The sequence below is a fragment of the Saccopteryx leptura genome, chromosome 3, assembly GCF_036850995.1.
Source record: "Saccopteryx leptura isolate mSacLep1 chromosome 3, mSacLep1_pri_phased_curated, whole genome shotgun sequence".
NCBI lineage: Eukaryota > Metazoa > Chordata > Mammalia > Chiroptera > Emballonuridae > Saccopteryx > Saccopteryx leptura.
In genome coordinates, this window is record NC_089505.1 from 263,613,253 (window position 1) to 263,635,515 (window position 22,263).

At 39.4% G+C, this 22,263-nt stretch overlaps 1 protein-coding gene across 1 annotated transcript in view; it reads right to left on the reverse strand.

Moving 5' to 3' along the window:
• Nucleotides 1-21,237, reverse strand: part of ACYP2 (acylphosphatase 2) — a 113,332-nt gene extending 92,095 nt beyond the window's left edge. Inside the window, exons 1-3 of the mRNA XM_066378268.1 lie at nt 20,571-21,237; nt 11,272-11,288; nt 9,705-9,814 (exon numbers count right to left, since the gene is read on the reverse strand). Coding sequence (XP_066234365.1) covers nt 9,705-9,814; nt 11,272-11,288; nt 20,571-20,709 — 266 coding nt within the window. The 5' untranslated portion in view covers nt 20,710-21,237. The remainder of the gene's footprint in view (nt 1-9,704; nt 9,815-11,271; nt 11,289-20,570) is intronic.
• Nucleotides 21,238-22,263: the final 1,026 nt, after the last annotated feature.

Consider the following 22,263-nt stretch of genomic DNA (forward strand, 5'->3'; position numbering starts at 1 on the left):
TCCAACTGCCACTAACACGACATGGGCAAAGACAGAACATGGGTCAGATAATGATAGCAAATGTTTACTGATTACTTAATGCATAAGGCACTTTATGGAGATCTTCTCAATCTCCATGGTACAATTAAACATGAAGAGTTTATCTCTCTTTACTTGAAACCCCATTAAAATGATAGCATCAAAATATAAAAGATGTAACAAACGTTGTTTATTGACTACCTAGTACCTATTCCTCTTCTTCTTCCTGGCCAAGAGAACACCAATTTTGTCCAGAGTATCAATATGCCAAACCAATTTCCCAGTCTTCTTATAGCAAAGGGTAACTACATAAGCCTATATGAGCCAACGAAACACAAGTAGATGTCTGTTTTAGGAAGTTCAGGGAAAACAACACAATCCTTATCCCTTCCTGCCTTCTACTGCCTTAATTGTGGATATCACATAGCTGTACTGTTCCATCTTGTCCTATGAGGGAAAGGCCAAGAGAATCACAGAGACTGGTCCTGATATAACTGAGCTACGGAACCAAGGCCCGTAACCACCTTCCCCAGGACTTCTTGTTACTGATAAAAAAACAAAAAACAAAAAACCCTACTTGTTTTATCCATTTTAAGTCTGGTTTTCTATTAACTCACAGCTGAAACTATTCTTAGCTGATATAAAAATATTTTTTGAAAAAGAGATTGAGCCTAACTAGGCGGTAGCTCAGTGGATAGAGCATCAGCCTGGGACACAGAGGACCCAGGTTCAGGACCCCAAGGTCACCAGCTTGAGTGTGGGGTCGCTGGCTTGAGTGTGAAATTGTAGACATGACCCCATGGTTGCTGGCTTAAGCTCAAGGTCGTTGGCTTGAGCAAGGGGTCACTGGCTCAGATGGAGCCCCCCCATCAAGGCACATAAGAGAAAGCAATCAATGAACAACTAAGGTGCTGCAACTATGAGTTGATGCTTCTCATCTCTCTCCCGTCCTGTCTGTCTGTCCCTATCTGTCCCTTCCACTCTCTCTCACTAAAAATAAAAGAGAGAGAGAGAGTGAAACAAATCAGAAGGAAAACAGAGAAAGACTAAACAACACAGAAAAACAAAGGATACTACATCCCCAAGTACCTGCAGAAGCAAAAACCTGTGAGAAGCAAGGCAGCTTGCCTCATGGAACCCACAGAAGACTGAGGACCTGAAGGGACCGGGAATGCAGACAACAAGACCTATTGATTTAGCATTTGGAGGTTCCCCAACAAGAAGGCCCGTTCTCCATCAGTCACCACCATTCCTCAGGCCAACAAGACCACAATTACAGGTTGGAAAATTTCCTTAAAAGTTTGTTTATTCTTGGCTGGCTGTTCATATTTATGAATAAGTTACTGAAAATATCATTGCAAGGAAAGCCTGTGGTGTGAAAGGAGCAATACATGGAAACAGAAAACAAAGAAAAGGCAAGGAGAGGCGAAGGAAAAGGAAGTTAGAGGAAACAGAAACAATGCGGAAAGCAGAGGAAAACTTCAGGAAGAAAAACACATACATCCTCAGCGAGATATGAAAAAACAAGACGCTAGGAAGTAGAAAAATTAAAATATAGCAGTAGAAACAAACAAAAAATTCATAGGAAGGGTGGAGGACAAAGCTGAAGTGATTTCCCAGATAATAAACTTTAGAAACTAGTGAGAAAAGATGAAAATAAGAGGATCCGGTCCACACAGAAGTTCTGAAAGAGGAGAGCCAAAAAGAAAGAGGGAAAGAAATTGTCAAAAAAAGGACAATTCTCCTCTTCCAAGGGTCCATCATTTAAAGTGAAATTAAAACCTAGACAAAGATAGAGGATTGTGAAAATGCAGAAATAGAAATAAAATGAGTACCTATGGACCTATGCCTTTAAAATTCTGAATGGGAGATTATTTTTGGCATAGAATTTTATAACTCAAACAATCAAGTATGAGGGCAAATGAAGGCAGGCAAAATAACAATATTTTTGTCTCTCATGCACCTTTCCTTGGGAAGTTTATAGAGAATTATGTTTCAACAAAACAAAAGAATAAATCAAGAAGGATGAAAACATATGACTGAGGAAACAGGAGTCCACTCCAGGTGTGGAACAGACTTAGACCAAGAGCATGAGGAAGACAAGTTTCCAGGGAAAGTGTAACTGTTATGGGCTCTACTTGGACATTTGATGGTAGATCTGCTGTGGTGTTTAGAAAAATATATTGATAGGTATACAGAGTTTCTGTTAGAGGTTAGAGAAAAACAGTAAGGTATTAGATTAAACAATGTGAAAAGTGCCATTTTGTAGGTAAAAGTTTTGTCAAATGTTGGCAGTTCCATACTGTTCAAGCTGACTTACAGGTGAACAATATGATGCAGAAAATCTGCGGTAAATACTCTAATGGTAACAACAACAAAAAGTTGGAAGAATATAGGAAACAAGAAAGTCAGAAATTGTTATTGAAACTGGGTAACAGACACATAGGGTTCATTGTCCTGTTCTTTCTGTTCATGTATATGTTTGAACATCCCATAATAAAAAGCTGTAATAAAAAGAAAATCATGATAATACCAAAATATGAAAAAATTTCAATATCTTTCAGGAGGAATTTCTATTTGGCAATGCTCAGATGAAGTCCACTAATAGACTCATTGGACACAGGTGTAAAAAATGTCAGTGAAAGAGTTCATCTACACTGGGCTCTTACGCACAGCAGAGCGGGAAACATCAGGGAAGTTTCACCGCCGCTGTTCCAGCCCTTCCCTTCTGCATGGACTCTCCTGGTTCTAGGATAACATTACATAATGAAACAGTACTCCTGAGACCTGTTACAGATCTTTACATCCAAAGCCCAATAAGGCAACCATTTCTCATTGCCCATCAATTTACTACCAGTTCGTTTCTCTTCTTGTCCAAAGTTCCAAATTCATCATCATAGCCACCCCCTTGCAAACACCCTGAAGTCCCTGCTCTCTCACCTCTACTCTTTGTAGTTGCCAATAACCAGTCCTGGATGAACCCTGCTTCATGCCTTCTCGACATCTGTACTATGAGAACTAAACATTACTGAAGAAAATAAACCTAAACCAACTGACAGGCTTAACGTTTTTATTATCGCAAATTGTAAACTGGCAATTTTACTAATGTTGCCATCTTCAATGAAGCCAAATTACTTTGAAGAAACAAAATGGAAAACTGATAGCCAACTTTAAAACAAAACAATAGATTTCAGAATACTAAACGGTATATCCACAGAATATTGGAGGGGGGAAAGCTACCATGTTAGAATTCTATGCACAGCAAAGATATTTTTTCAAGAATGAAGGTAAAATAAAAACACGTAGAGACCAACAAAAACTGAGGTAACACATCACCAGCAGGCCCATATTAAACAAAATACTTAAAGAACATTCCTTTAGCAGAATGGAATTATTCCTACACAGAAGCCCAAAGAATTAGGAGGAAGAAATAGCAACAAAAATGTCAAATATACGGAGGTTCCCCCCCCAAATACTGACTTACAAAAAACACTAATGTCTTATCAGGTTTAAAATACATAATTAAAATATACAACAGTAGCATCTAAATAAATAGGGAGATGAACGGACTTACACCCGAGCTCCACCCAACTAACCGCACAAAGAGCACAGCCTAAGGGGCACTCGGTAGGTACCAGAACCTGCAGGAACAGCTCCGCCTGGGGGAAGGGAGCCCCTGAACAGCAACTCAGATGCGGTGAATAAGGTCTACCCGTACAGTCAGCCAGCCTGGAGGCTAACTCCACCCACAAACGGGCCAAGAGCACTCAAGACTCAACTACAACAGGAGGGGGCGCATGACCCACACAAGAAGCATTTCTGGAGGTTGTGCCACTGAGACCCACAAGGCACCTACATCAGAAAGCTTGGGAGTCATAGCAGATCTACCAAATACACACAGTCAAAAACAAAAAGGCAGATAAAATGGGGAGACACAGACAACAGCATGGTGATAGGCAGAGGAAAGGGGGCCGGGGGAGATGGAAGAGGGCAACGAGGGGGATAAGTGGGGATGGAAGAGACTTTACTTTGAGCGGTGGGTGCACGTTGCAGTGTGCAGATGATGTTTTGTTGAGTTGTACACTCGAAATCTGTATAGTTTTGTTAACTAATGTCACCCCAATAAACTAAATAAAAATAGTAATTCCAATACTATTTAAATTATTCCCAAATAAAGGATGACAAACTTTCTCAATACATATTATGAAGCCAAAAAGATTTTAACACCAAAACTTGATATAGTACCCCTTCAAAAGGAAACCATTTAATAAATATAGATGCAAAGACCCTAAATAAAATATTGGCTAGCAACATTCAGCAATGATTCAAAAGACTAACATAATGTGACCAATCAGGGCTTAATTCAAGGAATGCAACAGTGAATTCAATGTGATGAAGTATATTTACCAAAATCAACAGCAAACATTATTCTACTTGTGAAACAATAAAACTATTTCAAATAAAATCAGAAACCAGCCAGGGATTCTTTCTATTGCTATTATTATTCAGTATTGTCTTGATAATTCTAGAAAATAAACACTGGAAAAAAATATTTTTCTAATTATATAATTGTATACTTTAAAAATCTAATAGACTATAATTTACAAAGAAAAAAACCCCAGTAAAATTAATAAGAATACTTGATAAGGTACTCTACAATATAAAATCTTTTTTTTTAAGATTTTATTTATTCCCTTCAGAGAGAAGAGAGAGAGAAAAAGGGAGGAGGAGCAGGAAGCATCAACTCCCATATGTGCCTTGACCAGGCAAGCCCAGGGCTTTGAACAGGGCACCTCAGCATTCCAAGTCGATGTTTTATCCACTGCACCACCACAGGTCAGGCTTATACAGATACCTAAAAAGTCATGCTTTCCCTATTCTAGCATAAGTACCTAGTAACATAAATGGGAAAGGTATTCCATACACAATGGTAAAAAAACAACAACAATATAATATTGTGATGGACTAAAATGTTTGCATCCTCCTCAAAATTCATTTTGTTGACATCTAATCACCAGTATGGTTTTTGGGGATGGAATCTCTGGGAGGTAATGAAATCATAAAAGTAGAACCTCATGAATGGGATTAGAGCCCTTATGAGAAGAGGCCAGAGAGATAGTTAGCTGTCTTTCTGCCACGTGAGGATAGAGTGAGAATTGACAGTCTGGTACAAATAAATTAGGTAAAAGCCCATCAGAGGGCTTTACCAGTACCTGCCCTGGCTGGCACCCTGATCTCAGACTTCCAGCCTCCAGAACTACGGAGAAATAAATTTCTGCTGTTGATAAACCACCAGTCTACAATACTTTGTTATAGCAGCCCAAACTGACTAAGACAAATACTTAAGAATAAATTCAGCAAGAAAAGCATGTGACAATTATAAAATCACATTGAAGGGTAAATTAAAAAATCTGAGCTAATGAAAAAACATCCATATTCTTAGATGGGAGGATTTAATATCAAGTCTTTTAATATCATAAAAATGTAGACTTAAAAAGCAAGTAAAATATGAGTTCCTAAAAGAGAAAAGGAACATTAGATAAAAGCTGAGGAAATCTGAATGAACTACAGATTTTAGTTAATACCAATGCATCAATATGGATTCATTATAACATATGTATCATACTAATGTAAAATGTTAATGAAAAATTGAGTAAAGAGTACATGGAGCCTGACCAGGCGGTGGCTCAGTGGATAGAGCGAAGGCCTGGGACACTGAGGACCCAGCTTGAGCATGGGCGCATCCAGCTTGAGCGCAGGCTCACCAGTTTGAGCACAGCATCGCTGGCTTGAGCATGGGATCATAGACATGACCCCATGGTCGCTGGCTTGAGCCCCAAGGGTCGAAGGCTTGAGAAGGGGTCACTGGCTTGGCTGGAGCCCCTCCAGTCAAGGAACATATGAGAAAGCAATCAATGAAAAACTAAGGTGCCACAACTATGAGTTGATGCTTCTCATCTCTTTCCCTTCCTATCTGTCTGTCTGTCCCTCTCTCTCTCTCACTAAAAAAATAATAATAATAAATTTTTTAAAAAGAGTATATGGAAACTCTGTTCACAATTTTTCTGTAAATCTAAAACTTCTAAAAATAAAGTTTATTTTAAAAAAGCATATTTGTAAGACAATCAAGTTTTTTTAAAAAAAATATATAATTCCAACTAAATGGATAAAAGTATCTTAAAGTTTAGAGATAAAAGTATCTTAAAGTTTAAATACCCAATAAAACAAATAAATGAACAAAAAAGAATAGTAAAAGGAAATATATACTATAAAACCACTTTAATTAAATCAATATGGAATCAGTAGAACAGGGAACCTGGAAATAAAATCCAATTGATATGAAGTTTTAATATATGACAAAAATGTATTTAAAGCCAATGGGAAAATAGTGATTATTTAATAAACAGTGCTGGCACAACTGGCTATCCACCTGGCAGAATGCAGTCAGTCCCCAATCTCATATTATAAAATAAAAAACAAATTTCAGAGGAGTAAATAAGTAATGTAATAAATAAAGCATCAAAAAGTTAGAAGGAGGCCCTGGCCGGTTGGCTCAGCGGTAGAGCGTCGGCCTAGCGTGCGGAGGACCCGGGTTCGATTCCTGGCCAGGGCACACAGGAGAAGCGCCCATTTGCTTCTCCACCCCTCCGCCGCGCCTTCCTCTCTGTCTCTCTCTTCCCCTCCCGCAGCCAAGGCTCCATTGGAGCAAAGATGGCCCGGGCGCTGGGCATGGCTCTGTGGCCTCTGCCTCAGGCGCTCGCGTGGCTCTGGTCGCAACATGCGACGCCCAGGATGGGCAGAACATCGCCCCCTGGTGGGCAGAGTGTCGCCCCATGGTGGGCGTGCCGGGTGGATCCCGGTCGGGCGCATGCGGGAGTCTGTCTGACTGTCTCTCCCTGTTTCCAGCTTCAGAAAAATGAAAAAAATGAAAAAAAAAAGTTAGAAGGAAACCTAGGAAACAGCACTCACAGTCTACTTATTAACCAGAAAGAAAGATAACTATATTTGAGTTTATAAAAATTAAAAAAATGCAAATTACAGTGAAAAATTATATCACTCTACCCTCAATCAGATAAAATAAAAATTAGCAATAATACCAATTGCTGACAGAATGAAGAGGAAAAAAATGTAATTTGTTTACAACTCTTTTGAAAGCAGTCTGACAAATATTTTTAAATTAATAGCACACAGACACTTCAACCAACAAATCACACTCCTTGGAATCTCTACCATAAAAATAAAGTCACCAATAAAATGTTTATTATAGCATTGCTCTTACTGCCAAAAAAAAAATCCCAAAAAACACCAGGAAACAAAATGAGTTCCCAGCAATAAGGTGATAAATAATGATACATTTATATTATGGAATACTAAGCAGACATTAAAAAGAATAAATCAGAGCTATACCCTTTAACTTGGAGGAATGCTTCTCGATGTATTTTTGAATGATAAAAGTGAGATGCAGATTAGTGCATACACCATATTCCCATTTTTAAAAAGCAAACATTGATCACAACCCAAAACTGTATGTGCCCCCATGTGTATGCGTGAACCCATGCACGCACACACAAACACACATACACACAGGAAAGGTGAACACGGAGACAAATACAGAAGGAAATGTACTAGGTTGCTAACACAGATGACTGGAGGCGTGAGGGGTGAGGGAGGAGGGAGGAGGCGTGAGGGAGGAGGGGGGAGGCGTGAGGGGGGAGGCGTGAGGGGGGAGGCGTGAGGGGGGAGGCGTGAGGGGGGAGGCGTGAGGGGGGAGGCGTGAGGGGGGAGGCGTGAGGGGGGAGGCGTGAGGGGGGAGGCGTGAGGGGGGAGGCGTGAGGGGGGAGGCGTGAGGGGGGAGGCGTGAGGGGGGAGGCGTGAGGGGGGAGGCGTGAGGGGGGAGGCGTGAGGGGGGAGGCGTGAGGGGGGAGGCGTGAGGGGGGAGGCGTGAGGGGGGAGGCGTGAGGGAGGAGGCGTGAGAGAGGTTGGGAAGAAAAAAGGGGCAGAAGTATGCTACGGATGCACTGATGTCAATCAGAAACCTCCTACCACATGCATTAGGACATGACATGCCTGGGGTGGGCATCCCCCCAGAGTCCCCATTCTCAATCTCCCTCCTTGTTATCCGGCACTTCCTCGTGCATGGAAGCATGAGTCCTGCACAACAGTAAGTCTCACAACCTTTCCTTTTGTGCACGTTGCGTCAGTCCTACCAAAAAATACTGTTTTCCATGAACATTTCATGACATTGATTTTATGGACCCCGCTTTTCAGGTTGGGGTGCAGTTTTACACACAAACCCAAGGAAGTACCTACACACAATGAAATCAGAAAAAGGAAGTTATCGGTAGTTATATATTTATTGATTGTTGAAATGTCCATCAAATGACAAAACTAGTTACAGAAAAATACGCATATTCTATTGCAGTAAAAACAAGTGAAACCTTAATTATAAATGTATACTTTTAAATGAAAGAGAAAGGTTGGGAAAGTTGGCACAGGCTGCATAAAGGGATAGAGGAAGGGGAGGGGAGGTTACTAGCTTTGCTTTTATACTGCTCTGCATCTTATTACTTGAGTTAATATAATAAACCAAAAGTATTACTTTTTAAATCTGAAAACATTAAGTAGTGAAAACAAAGATAAATTGCAAATAATAAAATAAAATAAATTGGGTATTAGCACCTACCTCATAAAATCCTTGTAAAGGTTACATGAGATAATCAATATAAAGTGCTTAGTTTATTGCCTAACATGTTGCATATACTCAATAAATGTTAGCTTTTTTTTTTTTAAAGACTACAGACAACAGTGGAATTTACAAAGCTGAAAAGAGAAGGCCTTTAAAAATGACAGGGCAATGTTTTCTATTGAATATATTTCTAAATCAGGTCTCCTTTGGTGTTCAAGGACTCATGGTAACCATACCATTAAACACACTTTCACTGACAGTACAAATAAAATTAAAATTAGATAAAAGGATATTTAAACAATAAAAGGGAGATAGCAATCTGTTTGCCTTGAAGGCTTTGTGAAGAACTTCAAGAACCATCCTAAGGCATGAGAGACATGTGGACCCCAGATATTTCCCCCATGTTAGAGGAGAACTAAAACACAATTCATAGAGATTAGAGAGTGATGCCATGGATTTGATCTTCCTGAGGGCTGTCCACATGGGAAATCCATTCCCAAGCACAGAAATCCCATTCCCAATTCTGAGAATTTTTTTGCTGGTCTATCTAAAACAGGGGTCAGGAACCTTTTTGGCTAAGAGCCATGAACGCCACATATTTTAAAATGTAATTCCATGAGAGCCATACAAGGACCTGTGTACCTTACGCATTATCCAATAAAAATTTGGTGTTGTCCTGGAGGACAGCTGTGATTGGCTCCAGCTATCTGCAACCATGAACATGAGCAGTAGGAAATGAATGGATTGTAATACATGAGAATGTTTTATATTTTTAACATTATTTTTTTTTATTAAAGATTTGTCTGCGATCCAGATGCAGCCATCAAAAGAGCCACATCTGGCTCGCAAGCCATAGGTTCCCAACCCCTGGCCTAAAAGCTTGTTATTTAGTTATAATCTACAAACAAAATTTGGTACATCAATACTATGCCTGTTATCCAATGAAACATTAAAATAAGTTCATAAATTGCATGAGTGTGCTATTAGTCTTGCTACTTACATGGAATTGACTTTCTCTTCAGAGCCTTGCACTTGGCCTGTCACAGTGCCTTTGCTGGTATTCTTCACCCAGCCAACCACTCCTAGTTTCTTAGCCTCACCTTCTGTGTACTGGTTTCATTAAAAAAAAAAAAAAAGGGAAAGAAAGTTCATCATCAAAAGTCTGATTTCATGACATATTTGAGTCTAACATTCAAAAAGTACTAAGTAGATCGTTTTTTCCCTATGCCAAAAAAGAAAGAAAACTATGCAGCTGACCTACAGTTGTAGCTCTATTTACAAGAACCTTCACTTAAATGAAATTTTTTGTTAAATTCCACTTTCAGTAAAGACAAGCATGATATGATAGAATAAACTGGTACTGGAATTACTTCAAAAAAAAAAACAAACAGTTTCCATGATGTATTTTGGGATCCATACAATTCAGCTGCATTGCCCTCACATCAGCGAACAATAAATTACATTGTTAATCTGGGTTCCAAATGATGATCACTCTGAAATTCTTAGTCACTGAGGAAAAATTTCCAGTTATGCTCAACAGAAAGTACTGGATTAATATATTTAAAATATTCTATTGTTTTCTATTGGCTCTGGATTTCTCCTGTTATTCATAATAGATTTTTAAAAAATATCTTCCTGGTTCCAAATTCAGTTACACTATTGGCAAATAAAAAACTAGCAACATTTAGATTTTGACTTATTTTAACTACATCATACTAAAATTCTTGTAGACCTGGTCTACTAGAACTTTTTAATAACATGCTCTTTTATTTGACAGCCAGGGGAACCAAGATCTCTATACTCCACATTCCAAACAATAGGAAGAGACACAAACTGAGATGGCGAGAGTTCAGTGGTTACAACTAGGGTTGATGTATGAGCTGGTTCTGAAAACAAGTCAAGCTCTCATAGGTAATAATGAAAAAGGAGACAATCTGAACTGCAGAGAATGCAACAATCTCAACAATCTCAAGATACAGAGACTTTATGGATGGGAACATATTAACAGAGACCTAATCTAGGGACTGCCAGCTAAAATAGTAGGTGAAAATCCAAGTTACATTTAACATTTAAGAAAGAAATAAAGTAACAAAATAAAAACTTTGAAGACAATAAGAAGTTTTAACTTCTATAAACCTGGGAACCACTACCTTATGCAGCATGAATATTTTTAGTTACGCAATTTGAGACACATTTAAAAAACAGAGAGACATACCCTTGCTAGAGGGTTTCTTCTATCCAGAACAAGTGAAAGATCCCATATTTTGTATTTAATATACCTAATCAAAATGTTTAATGTGTTCACCTCAAAAGAGGTATTTTGAAATTCATAGAAAATACTAAAGGCTAAGAAGGCTATAATGTTTTTAAGATTACTTTGTAAAGACAGCTCTAACAAAAATCTCAACTAGTATTTGTATTTGAAGAAATATGTTTTTATTTGTTGTCAAGGATGAGAAGTAAGCAGTAGATCAGCACTAAGTGGAACACTGCTCTGGCTTTGTGATTAGAATTAACTATGGGGGAAAAAATGGCAAAAAAATTAGACACTGATTGTATTAACTTACCATTCTGAAGCAGACACCTGTACAAAAGAAAGATAAAAAATGTCAGCTTGTCTACCTTTAAAAAAAAAGCATATATTTCCTAACTTAACTTTATCTATTTTATTAAATAGTAAGTAAATAAAATGAACAAATCTTTTAATATCTGAATATATTCTAAAATATTTTTTAATTATTTTCCTTTAGAATAAAAAGAGAAAGGGAAGATTACTTTTGGAGAAAATTAGTAATATGACTATTTCATTTTATCTGAATATTTAATTCAAAATATATTAAAATGCCAGACTGTATTTAAGCTATTTCAGCGATTTAGAATTTTTCAGCTGCAAGAATTTTTAAAGTATGTAATACCCGATTATTTCATCAGAAGTACTGACTTCTTTTCCCCTAGATTGTCAAATTAAAAAAAAAAAAATGACAACAGCCAACACAATAACCATCCAATGTGAATGAACCAAAATTAGACCTACTTTTTGTCAGGTGAGCAAAAATATATATATATTTTGATGTGCCACAGAATTTTATTGATTAGTGTGTGTGCCATGAGATGAAAAGGGTTGAAAATTACTGGTCTATTTTACTTTATTTTTCCATTGATTTGAAAGAAAGGGGGAGTAAGGGAAAGAGAGAGAGAGAGAGAAGTATCAACTCGTTGTTCCACTTAGTCTTTCCATTTAGTTGTGCACTCATTAGTTGCTTCTCATATGTGCCCTGACCAGGGATTGAAGCCATGACTTTGACGTGCCAGGAGGATATGCTATCCACTGAACAACCTGGCCAGGGCCTTGCTATTCTATTTTAAAATGCTAAGTAAAATAAAATGCTCATTATAAGGGCAGTTGAGCATATTTGATATAAAATCTACCTATCCTCAGCTTTTAAATACAAAGACTAGCCTGGCCAGTGGTGGTGCAGTAGATAAAGCATTGACCCAGAATGCTGAAGTCACCAGTTCAAAACCCCAAGGTTGCTGGCTCTGAGCACAGATTCGTAAGTGTGAGGTTGCTGGCTTTAGCAGGGGAATCATCCATATAATCCCAAAATTAACCAGCTTGTATCCAAAGATTGCTGGCATAAAAAAAGCCCCAGGTTACCTGACCAGGTGGTGGTGCATCAGCCTGGGTCGCTGAGGACCCAGATTCAAAACTCCGAGGTCGTTGGCTCTAGTGGGCTCATCTGGTTTAAGCATGAGCTCATCAACTTGAGCCTGGGGTCGCTGGCTTAGGCATGGGATCATAGACATGACCCCATGGTCACTGGCTTTATCCCAGAGGTCACTGGCTTAAGCAAGGGATCATTTGCTCAGCTGGAGCCCCCACTCCCACCTCTCTCCACCCCTGGTCAAAGCACATATGAGAAAGCAATCAATGAACAATTAAAGTGCTGCAACTCTGAGTTGATACTTCTCATCTCTCTCCCTTCCTGTCTGTCTGTCTGTCCCTCCCTCTCTCTAAAAAAAAAAAAAGGAAAAAAAAAGCTCCAGGTCACTGGCTTCAGCAAGGGGACACTGGCAGGGCCCCGAGGCACACATGAGAAGCAATCAATGCACAACTAAAGTGAAACCAACTACATGTTGATGTTTCTCACCCTCCCTTCCTATCTCTCTCACACACACAAGGACTAAATCCACTTTAAATGTAATAAAACATTTTTGCTCTAATTTTTTTTTTTTTTTACAGAGAGAGAGCGAGAGTCAGAGAGAGGGATAGATAGGGACAGACAGGAACACAGAGAGATGAGAAGAATCAATGATCAGTTTTTCATTGTGGCACTTTTAGTTGTTCAATGATTGCTTTCTCATATGTGCCTTGACCCTGGGGCTACAGCAGACCTTGGGTCCAAGCTGGTGAGCTTTGCTCAAACCAGATAAGCCCATGCTAAAGCTGGCGACCTCCAGGTCTCGAACCTGGGTCCTCCACATCCCAGTCCGACGCTCTATCCACTGCACCACCACCCAGTCAGGCTCTAATTTTAATTTTACATCTGGAAAAGGCAAAACTACAGGACAGGAGACTAATCAGTGGTTGCCCAGGGCTGGGAGGGGAGAGAGGAGTGCTGCCCGGGCCCCAGGGGCTCTTAGGGATGATGACGCTGTTCTGCATGTCAGCTGTGGGAGTGGTTTCCTGACTATGCATTCTCCAAAACTCACTGAACTACACACTAAAAAAGGGTGAATGTTACTGAATTTAAATTATACCCCATCTGAAAAAAAAAAGAAAAAAAATCAGGAACTCAGAGGGGATAAATCAGGCAAAAGATAGTGTTCCCCTTTACAGCAATTGAGCCTAGTATTTAAAAAAATACAGAGGAAGGAACCAGTGGTTAGGTGATTGTAATTTTGTAAGTGGATTTACAATAATAAGAAATATCATTTATTTCCTGATGATTGTGTATTTTGGTACCAAAATAATGTGAAGAAAAAAGTAATTAAGCAATAAAGACAGGATAATATCACAAATAAAATTTTTGTAGGGCTATAAAAACATTTTAAATGCTACATGTAAAAGGTGGAGGATTGATGAGTGGAAGTATTGGTCTGAAAGGGATCAGAAAGGCAATCTGTAGTTGGAGGGAAAGACATTAGCTAGCAGATATAAAGAAAGTAGCAGAAAAACCAAGAAATTTTTCAGTTAAACCAGACCATGTAGAAGAGAGAGACAAAACAGAAGAGAAAACAGGCAGAACTGTGGGCAAATGTGCAGTCGTTTATGGTAAGAGTGAGGAGGTCCCAGAAGACCCAAGTGTTGAAGGTTTCGGTCAGGGTTGCATTGTGCGTATTCCCCTCTGAGTTCCTCAACGGTGAACAGCCCTGTCTGATGTGAGCATCGCGAAAAGCGCATGCTACTGAGGTCAAGAGAAACCAGAAACATCTGGTCCTGCTCTTTCCTACTCAAAGAGTGGCCCATGGGCCAGTAGCACCAGCAGCACCTGAGAGTATTTTGCTTTCTTTATTTACATTTTTTATGACATTTCAAAAAACTGACCTACAGTTCACATAATATTAAATACACTCCTTAGAAGTATTCAAAGTACACTACCTATAGTTCGTATATTCACAGTTTTGCAACCATCACTACGAGCTAATTCCAGAACATTTCCATCACCCCAGAAAGGACCCTCCCTCACATTCCCCTGCTCCGCCATGGGGGAGGCCCGCCTGTGCTCAGGTGGGTGTGTTTCACTTGCCAGTGCAGATTATTGTACTGTCCACTTACCTGAAGGAACATACCGCATCCCCCAAACTCTGTTTTATTCTTTGTTTCACTTGTCGGTCAATAAAATGAAGAGGGGTGTTATTTATTCAGTCCCTCAACCACAACCTCTATTTTAAAGCATAAGAAGGAATGTGTGCATCAAGAGGCATCAGGACCACCAGCCCATTAACTCCGTGAAGCATGGGCCATGCGGGAATTAACATTCAAAGCTCCATAATCCACTAGGAATTTTTTCAGAAACTTTCAGCGAGTCCTGATCCCGAGTTTGAAGCATACTGTGCAACAGAAGGAGGGAAATAGAGAAAAAAAGAAGCCAAGAAGCCAACATGGAGACAGATTTTCTGCATTTTATGGGCCCTGGCTGGAACACAGCACCCCTGGGGCACAGCCTGGGTTGGAGAACATGCTCTGAGGACTTCTGTGGTCTCTCTGCATTGCTTCCATCTCGTCTGCTAAAGAGAAGGGAAGCTGATGTGACACATGCAGGTTTTTTGCAGACACACTGCTCTGAAAACTGGGACAGACAAGCAGCCCCTTCAGTTATGAAAGACTCGAGCACAATGAGCTGCTCAGGCAAGGCTCAGTCAGCGGCTACTGAGCCTCACTTTGTGGAAAGATATGTCAGGGAGAAACAGACGGAAATATTTACAAAGGAAATCATACTTTAATCTACAAAGAAGTATTGGTATTTAAGAAATCATATGATGAATTTTAAACATCAGCCTCCTTTCATGCAAAAATCAAATTTCCCCTTTGTCCTGAGATCTGACTGCCTGTGCCAATTTTGAGTGCAGAAAGTCAGCCAGTTACCGCTGTATAAAGCAGCCCTTGATGATGATAAACATCTTGAATGGTCAGAAAGGCCTTCTTTATATAGAATAAAATTCTGCCTCATTTTAGCCTTTCTTCATACTTCCAAAGTCTGTCCCCTGGAGCCACACACCAAGGCATCTTTCAAAGAGTTGAAACAGACATCATTCTACTGTTTTTCCTTCAAGCCAACTATCCCCAACCACTTCAATTTGACACAGTTTTTAAGTCCTCATCAGAAGCACAACCTGTAGGGGATATAAAAACAATCTATCAGCCTGACCTTCAAAATACTATCTGTATTGTTTAATGAGACACAGACATAAGTGCATAAATAATTGCAGTGAAAAGGAAAATGGATCGAAGAGAAATAAAAACAAGAAGTAGATCAGAGATATAAATGAAATGCTATAGGAATAAAGATGAGAAAAAGAATTAGAAGCTACTCCTATTCTAAAACTAAGTTAATGCTGCCAAAAATACAAACTTGAATGTCCAAAGCACAGGTAAACCAATAGATTGTCATAACCCATTGCCACAAATGTCATTTAGTATTCGCCTAAGATCTGGTAAAACATCGAAGAATCCATATACAACTTAATCAATTTCCCTTTCAAACTTTCAGAATATATTATTCTAGATATAACTGTAATGAAACATTTATAGGAACATCAAATACCATGCCATAGTTACAATGTTCTAAAAACGTAGGTAGTCATTCCCCTGATCCTCATCTCAAAACCCCCAGGGCAACAGAAGTTGGTGGGGAAAAAAACATGGAGTTTAAAAAGTAGAGAATGGGGGGGGGGGGGTAGAGAAGAGTAACTTTACTGGGAGAAATCTGACAAACTCGATCTCAGTCAGGTGATCCAGGTCAACATCAATAGTGATAAGTCATATTGATAGTATGTACCCTTTTGATATGGTGTGATGAGAGTGGAACCTTACCTCTGTGGTTTTCCTCCCAAACTCATAACCCCAGTCTTAGCATGACAAAAATATCAGACAAATCCCAATGGGGGAGCATTCTACAAAGTACCTAACCTCAAAGTACTCCTCAAAACGGTCAAGGTCATGGAAAACAAGGCATGTCTGAGAAACTGTCACAGCCTACCAACCTACAGCAGCCTACGGGGATAAGATGACTAAATATAGTGTGATATCCTGGAAGAAGTCTAGAACAGAAAAAGAACTTCAGGTAAAAACTAAGGAAATACGAATAAAGTATAGACCGTAGTTAATAATAATGTATCGACATTGGCTCAACAGTCATTACAAATGTTATCATGCTAATATCAGATAACATTTATCTGGTATCAGAAACTCTTCACAACTTTTCTATAAATCTAAAACTAGTCTAAAACAAACAAACAAACAAACAAACAAAAATATCTTATTTAAAAACAAAGTAGAGGAAGAGACAGCAACAAAAAGGAGCAGCATCCTGAGGCTCTAAACGTAAGCTGTGCAGACGGAGCTGAGAAGCAAATCCACTATTTGTAATATTATTTCTATAAGTGTATTTTCCTGAATATCAAACAACCAATTTATTGACTAATTCTTGGAATGCAATCTGTTTGAAAATTAGAATGTGCATATTTGAGAACAATGCAGGGTACATTTGACCCCTAGAACATGCTGACTGTCATTTTGTCACCAAGGATGTTTTAAATTCAAACATTCTATATAGAAATATAACAACACCCTTTTGGAAAATATTTTGTCATAAACTTCATAAAACCAATTTAATTTATTGATAAGTTTTTCAGGATAGGACAGTTAAACTATTTTCCAATTCATTTTTATGTCATTGAAACCATTTTCATTGGGAATATATCCCATTTAAATATTTTTATGATAATTTTATTTATCACTTCATATTTTATCCATATTAAATGTTGCCAATTATAGCTTCTTCCATTGCAAATTTACTTTCATAGCCATTACTTCTATCAAGCCAGTTTTCTCTAAGATTTATTCCATATTTTTAAATTAAGAGTCAATTTTATGTTCCCCTTAATTGTTGTTTATTTTATAGTATTAAAATTAAATTTTTGATTATTTAATGTCAATTATTTCTATGTAATCATTATGACTTGGCTAAAAGACTAATGGCTTGTATTTGTTTCTTAGGTGATCCATGATAAAATTGTGAGATACAGTATGAGATACAGAAATAGTGACAGTGTGAGCAAGTGACAGAGAGTCAGAGGCTGTAGCTTTTGAATGTGCTGATTGCTTACTGACTAGGTCAAACTTCCATGGAACCAAAAATATCATAAAAATGTCCTCAAGGACATCTAAGAAATAATCTAAATCAGGGGGCAGCATGCAGCCCCCTGAGGCCATTTATCCAGCCCCTATCACACTTCTGGAAGGGGCACCTCTTTCATTGGTAGTCAGTGAGAGGAGTACTATATGCAAAGCGCGGTGTCGCTCACATACAGTACTACTTCCATTTTGTTTTTTTACTTTAAAATAAGATATGTGCAGTGTGCATAGGGATTTGTTCATAGTTTTTTTTTATAGTCCAGCCCTCCAGCGGTCTGAGGGACAGTGAACTGGCCCCCTGTGTAAAAAGTTTGGGGACCCTTGATCTAAATAGTTGGGTCCAAATGTCCTGCATTAGTGTATATATGTATTCAGTGCATAAGTTAGGAGAAAGGCAAAATACAGGTGGAAAGGGTATTAAGAGGAGAATCAATATAATGATCAATAGCGTGGCTCTGGTATCAGATTATCAAGGTTCAAATCCCAGCATTGCCACTTAACTCACTCTGCAACCGGGGAAATTAACTCTCTATACCTCAATTTCTCCATCTGTTAAATGAGGAAATAGTTGAGGGTACAAGGTTGAGAATTGAATGTATGTGAGACAATGCATGTGAACTATGAAGTACAGAGCTTCGCAAATTGGCCTAAGTTCTCAGCCAATGTTGGTGTACGTATGTGGGAATACGTGATTGGGAATCGTCCCACATACTTTGCCTTGATAAATCAATAGCATGCATGTACTCTCTTCCACTTAACAAACTGCAAACTATAGAACTTAGTGCCTAGAGCTCATTTTTAAACTCCACTGTTTATATATAGTACTTTTGTCTTTCCTGTATTTGTACTGTCACCCAGAATTAATCTTCATATACCATGTAACCATCATTTGCACAAAAGTGCAGTTAAACAGTTAAAATCAATCTAAATACATTATATATTAACAGAAAACACTGTATAATGGAAAAGTGCAGGTTTTAGATTTAAACTGATACAGGATCAAATCCCATTTGTCAGCTCAGGGTTTGTCCATGTTACTGAACCTCTCTGTACCTGTTTTTTCACTGTTAAAATAAGAATGAAATATATATATATCAAAAAATTGTGATAAGGATTAAGTAAATAATAATAAAATGCTTGGCCCATGGAACGCTTCCAGTAAATGTCACCCATGTGCGCACGGCAGGCATCTCTGTCCAGTAGACCAAATATTTTGTCAGGTAATCTTTGCCACCATTTTCATACTTTATGTGTAATGTGTCTCAGTGACTTATTGTAGCAGTTTCCAATCCAGAGTATCATATTCCTGGATGTACCCAAAGACTTCCTACAGGGTGCAAAGCCATGGCTAATTTTAAAGGAATTGATTTCCAGATCCTCAACTTCCACACGTACACTTTTCTAAGACTGTCTGAGAAAGCACCTGCGTGCTCCTGCTCTTCCTCTTTCCATACTCCTCGAAAGGCCAGTCCTTACAAAGGGCATAGTCTCACCCATCCTTAATCTGACCCTGGTGCAAAGTGTAAAAACCTCTAGGGTACCAAAATAAAACGATAATTCAACCCTTACTGTAGTCAAGATTTCTCTTGATGAAATAAATTTCCAATACAAATTTATCATACTTTTAAAGTATCTATATTAATTTCATCAATTTTGTTCTAATAATATTTGCAATAATAACTCAAGCCATAAGAAAAAAATTAATAGAAGCATAGACAACAATGTGGAAATTGCAGGAGGAAAAGGGGGTGGAGGAAAAGGGTAGAAGGGGAACAGATGGTGATGGAGGGAGACTCGCCTTGGAGTAGTGAACACACAGTACAACATGTATACAGATGATCTGCTATAGAACTGTACACCTGAAACCTGTATAATTTTATTAACCAATGTCACCCCAATGCATTAAAAAAATTTTAATATAGTTTAAAATATTTTTAAAAGAAAAAATTAATACAGATTTATGGTCAAAGGAAATTAAGAAAATATACACATATATTACAGAAAAGTTTGACAGGTGATCAGTAAGACTCTCAAGCATAACAGCACAATAAAATTCTGTGGGGGAAGTGGAATGGAAATCAAATTCCAAAAGGAAAAGAAATGATGTAAAATTTCCCACTGTTAAAAAGCTTTATTTCAAATGAAATGATGGCAAATATTAAACCACTAACATATTAACATTCCCTTCTACAAATTTCAGTGATTTAACATTTTAATTTAGAAATAACCAGTTACAATAAACCACTTATTACATCCCTTTCAAGTACTTGAGTTTATGATGAAACAAAAATTAGATACCAATTTAACAATTCTTTTAAGAGTTACAGTTTTTAAAATTATATCTGACAAAGGGAACCCTCCAACATCATCTAGGTGTCTTTCCTGAAGCTGAGATGGAACCCAGCAGCAAACAACAGATAACTATACTGCTCACAAAAATTAGGGGGTCAGGGAACGTGCAGATAAGATACTCCAACACTTTCACACTTTTGTATAGCGCATTTTCACCAATGAAGTAAAAGATGAGTTTGCATCTCATTTGCATAATTGAACTTTTTTAGATTTGTCATTTGCTTTTCTGATGTTCTTCTTTAATAAAAAATAATCAAATGCTTTTCTTTATCACTTCATATTCATTTTGAAATATCGCCTAGTTCAAAGACCCTCCTTTCCCTACCAACTTCATTTTTCCCTCTCATCTGCCTCCTTAGCAAACCCCCCCCAGGGCGCGCAAGGGTCTCTCCTTTCTCCCCGCCCCCTCCCTTTTCTCTCGGTTCCGCTCCCTCTCCCCGCCTCCCCCGCCCAGCCCAGCTCTCCAGCGCCTGCGCGTTGGGCCTCCTTCCCACTCGAGGCTGCTGTGTCATGGCCCAGCGGAAGTCCCGGGCCACGCAAGGGAAAGGGACCCGTAAGAGGGAAGCCGGTCTCTCAGCCTTCTCCTCTTCCTCCCCTAATACGTCTTTGGTCTCCCGCGGGGTGGAAGGGGGTAAGGGGGGAGGGGTCCCATACCCTGCACTCTCCCGAACACCTCGTAGTCCACGGACTTGAGGGGCCCAGCGGCAGACATGGCGGCGAGCCCTGTGCCGAGGAGCCGGAGCGAGGTTCGGGGCGCGGCGACTGCGGCGGCCGCGAGAAGGGGGAGGCACATGGCACCGCTCGGCGCACCCCGCGCCCGTCGCCGGCCCGGGACGCGAGCGCGCCGGGGTCACGCGTTGGGAAGCGGCAAATGAGATTGCGGGGCCTGGGAGCGAGGGCAGCCGGGGACACCCGAGGGAAGAAGCGGCTCGGCCGGCGCCCGTCCCTGCCCTCCCGCTGGTGGGATCCGCCTGGCGTCGCGGGGAGGGTGCGCTTCTCAGTGTCTGTTAATAAAAGCCGGTTCTGTGCCCAGATGTCAACAATAGTTCGGTTCTCCAAAATGAGTGCTTCTGAAGTGAAAGATCTGCTAGCTTGGTGGTGTATTTGGTTAGTTTTTATTAAATGTCGAAGCGACTGCCAAATCTTGGGTTTTTGAGCCAAAATTCTTAAGGTGAGATCTGCACCCTCTCCATCTCTCAAATCAGAAAGGCTTTGGGCCTGAATCCATAGTCTACCTAGATTCTGGCATTTCTGGGACAAGATTTTTAAAACCTAAACCATTTTATGCTAGTGGAAACAGAAAAATAAACTTTACCTCTTGTTCACCATTATAACATTTTTATAGTTTTGATTATTGTTCAGCAACATCCCAGTCGCCTAAAGGTTAAAACAGTTTATACTTAGAAAATTTTACTTCCTGGTGAGCTAATAAGTCTTCATTTAAAGCAACCCACCAGTCCAAAAGATCTGGATACAGCTATTGATAATCTGCCTTCTAGAATTCCAAATCGTTTGACTCATGAGAATTTGCATTTCTCAACCTATTTGTTGCCCTCAATTATGTCTCTGCATCTGGCCATAGAGTTTAATCCTCTGCAATCTGATTCAGTATTATATGCCAATTCTATTAGAGAACACCAGAAACCATCTAAAACTTGGTTAGAATGTGGTTAAATAATTTTAAAATACATTCTGGAAGTGCTAATTTACATAATTTTATGTAATGAGGTTCCTTGTTTATTACAGACACCTCACAATATGTCTTCCTCTCATCTTCCACTTCAATGCATGCAAACTCTAGAATCAACAGATTTTTTTCTTTTAAATTAAATGAGAGCTCGGAGGCAGGGAGGCAGAGACAGACTCCTGCATGGGCCTGACTGAGATCCACCCAGCAAACCTACAGGGGATGCTCTGCCCACCTGGGGCCGCTGCTCCATTGCTGTGCAACTGAGCTATTTCAGTGAGAGGAGGCCATGGAGACATCCTCAGCGCCAGGGGCCAAGGTACTGGAACCATTTGAACCATTGGAGTCATGGCTGCTGGAGTAAAGGAGGTCAAGAAAGAAGGGGGAGGGGTGGAGAAGCAAACGGTCACTTCTGTGTGTCCTGACCAGCAGTCAAACCTGGGACTTCCACATGCCAGGCCAACGCTCCATCGCTGAGCCACCTGGACAGGGCTTAGAATCAACATAGATTTTATGTCATTCTTTCAATAACACATCTTCAAAACTCTTTATACTGCATTACAAATAAAACCAGAGGTCTGCAGCCTTCACTAACTTCTGATTACCAGTTTATCCCTATCCTATAAGTTATAGGTAACCCATAGTCTAGACACTTTGAAT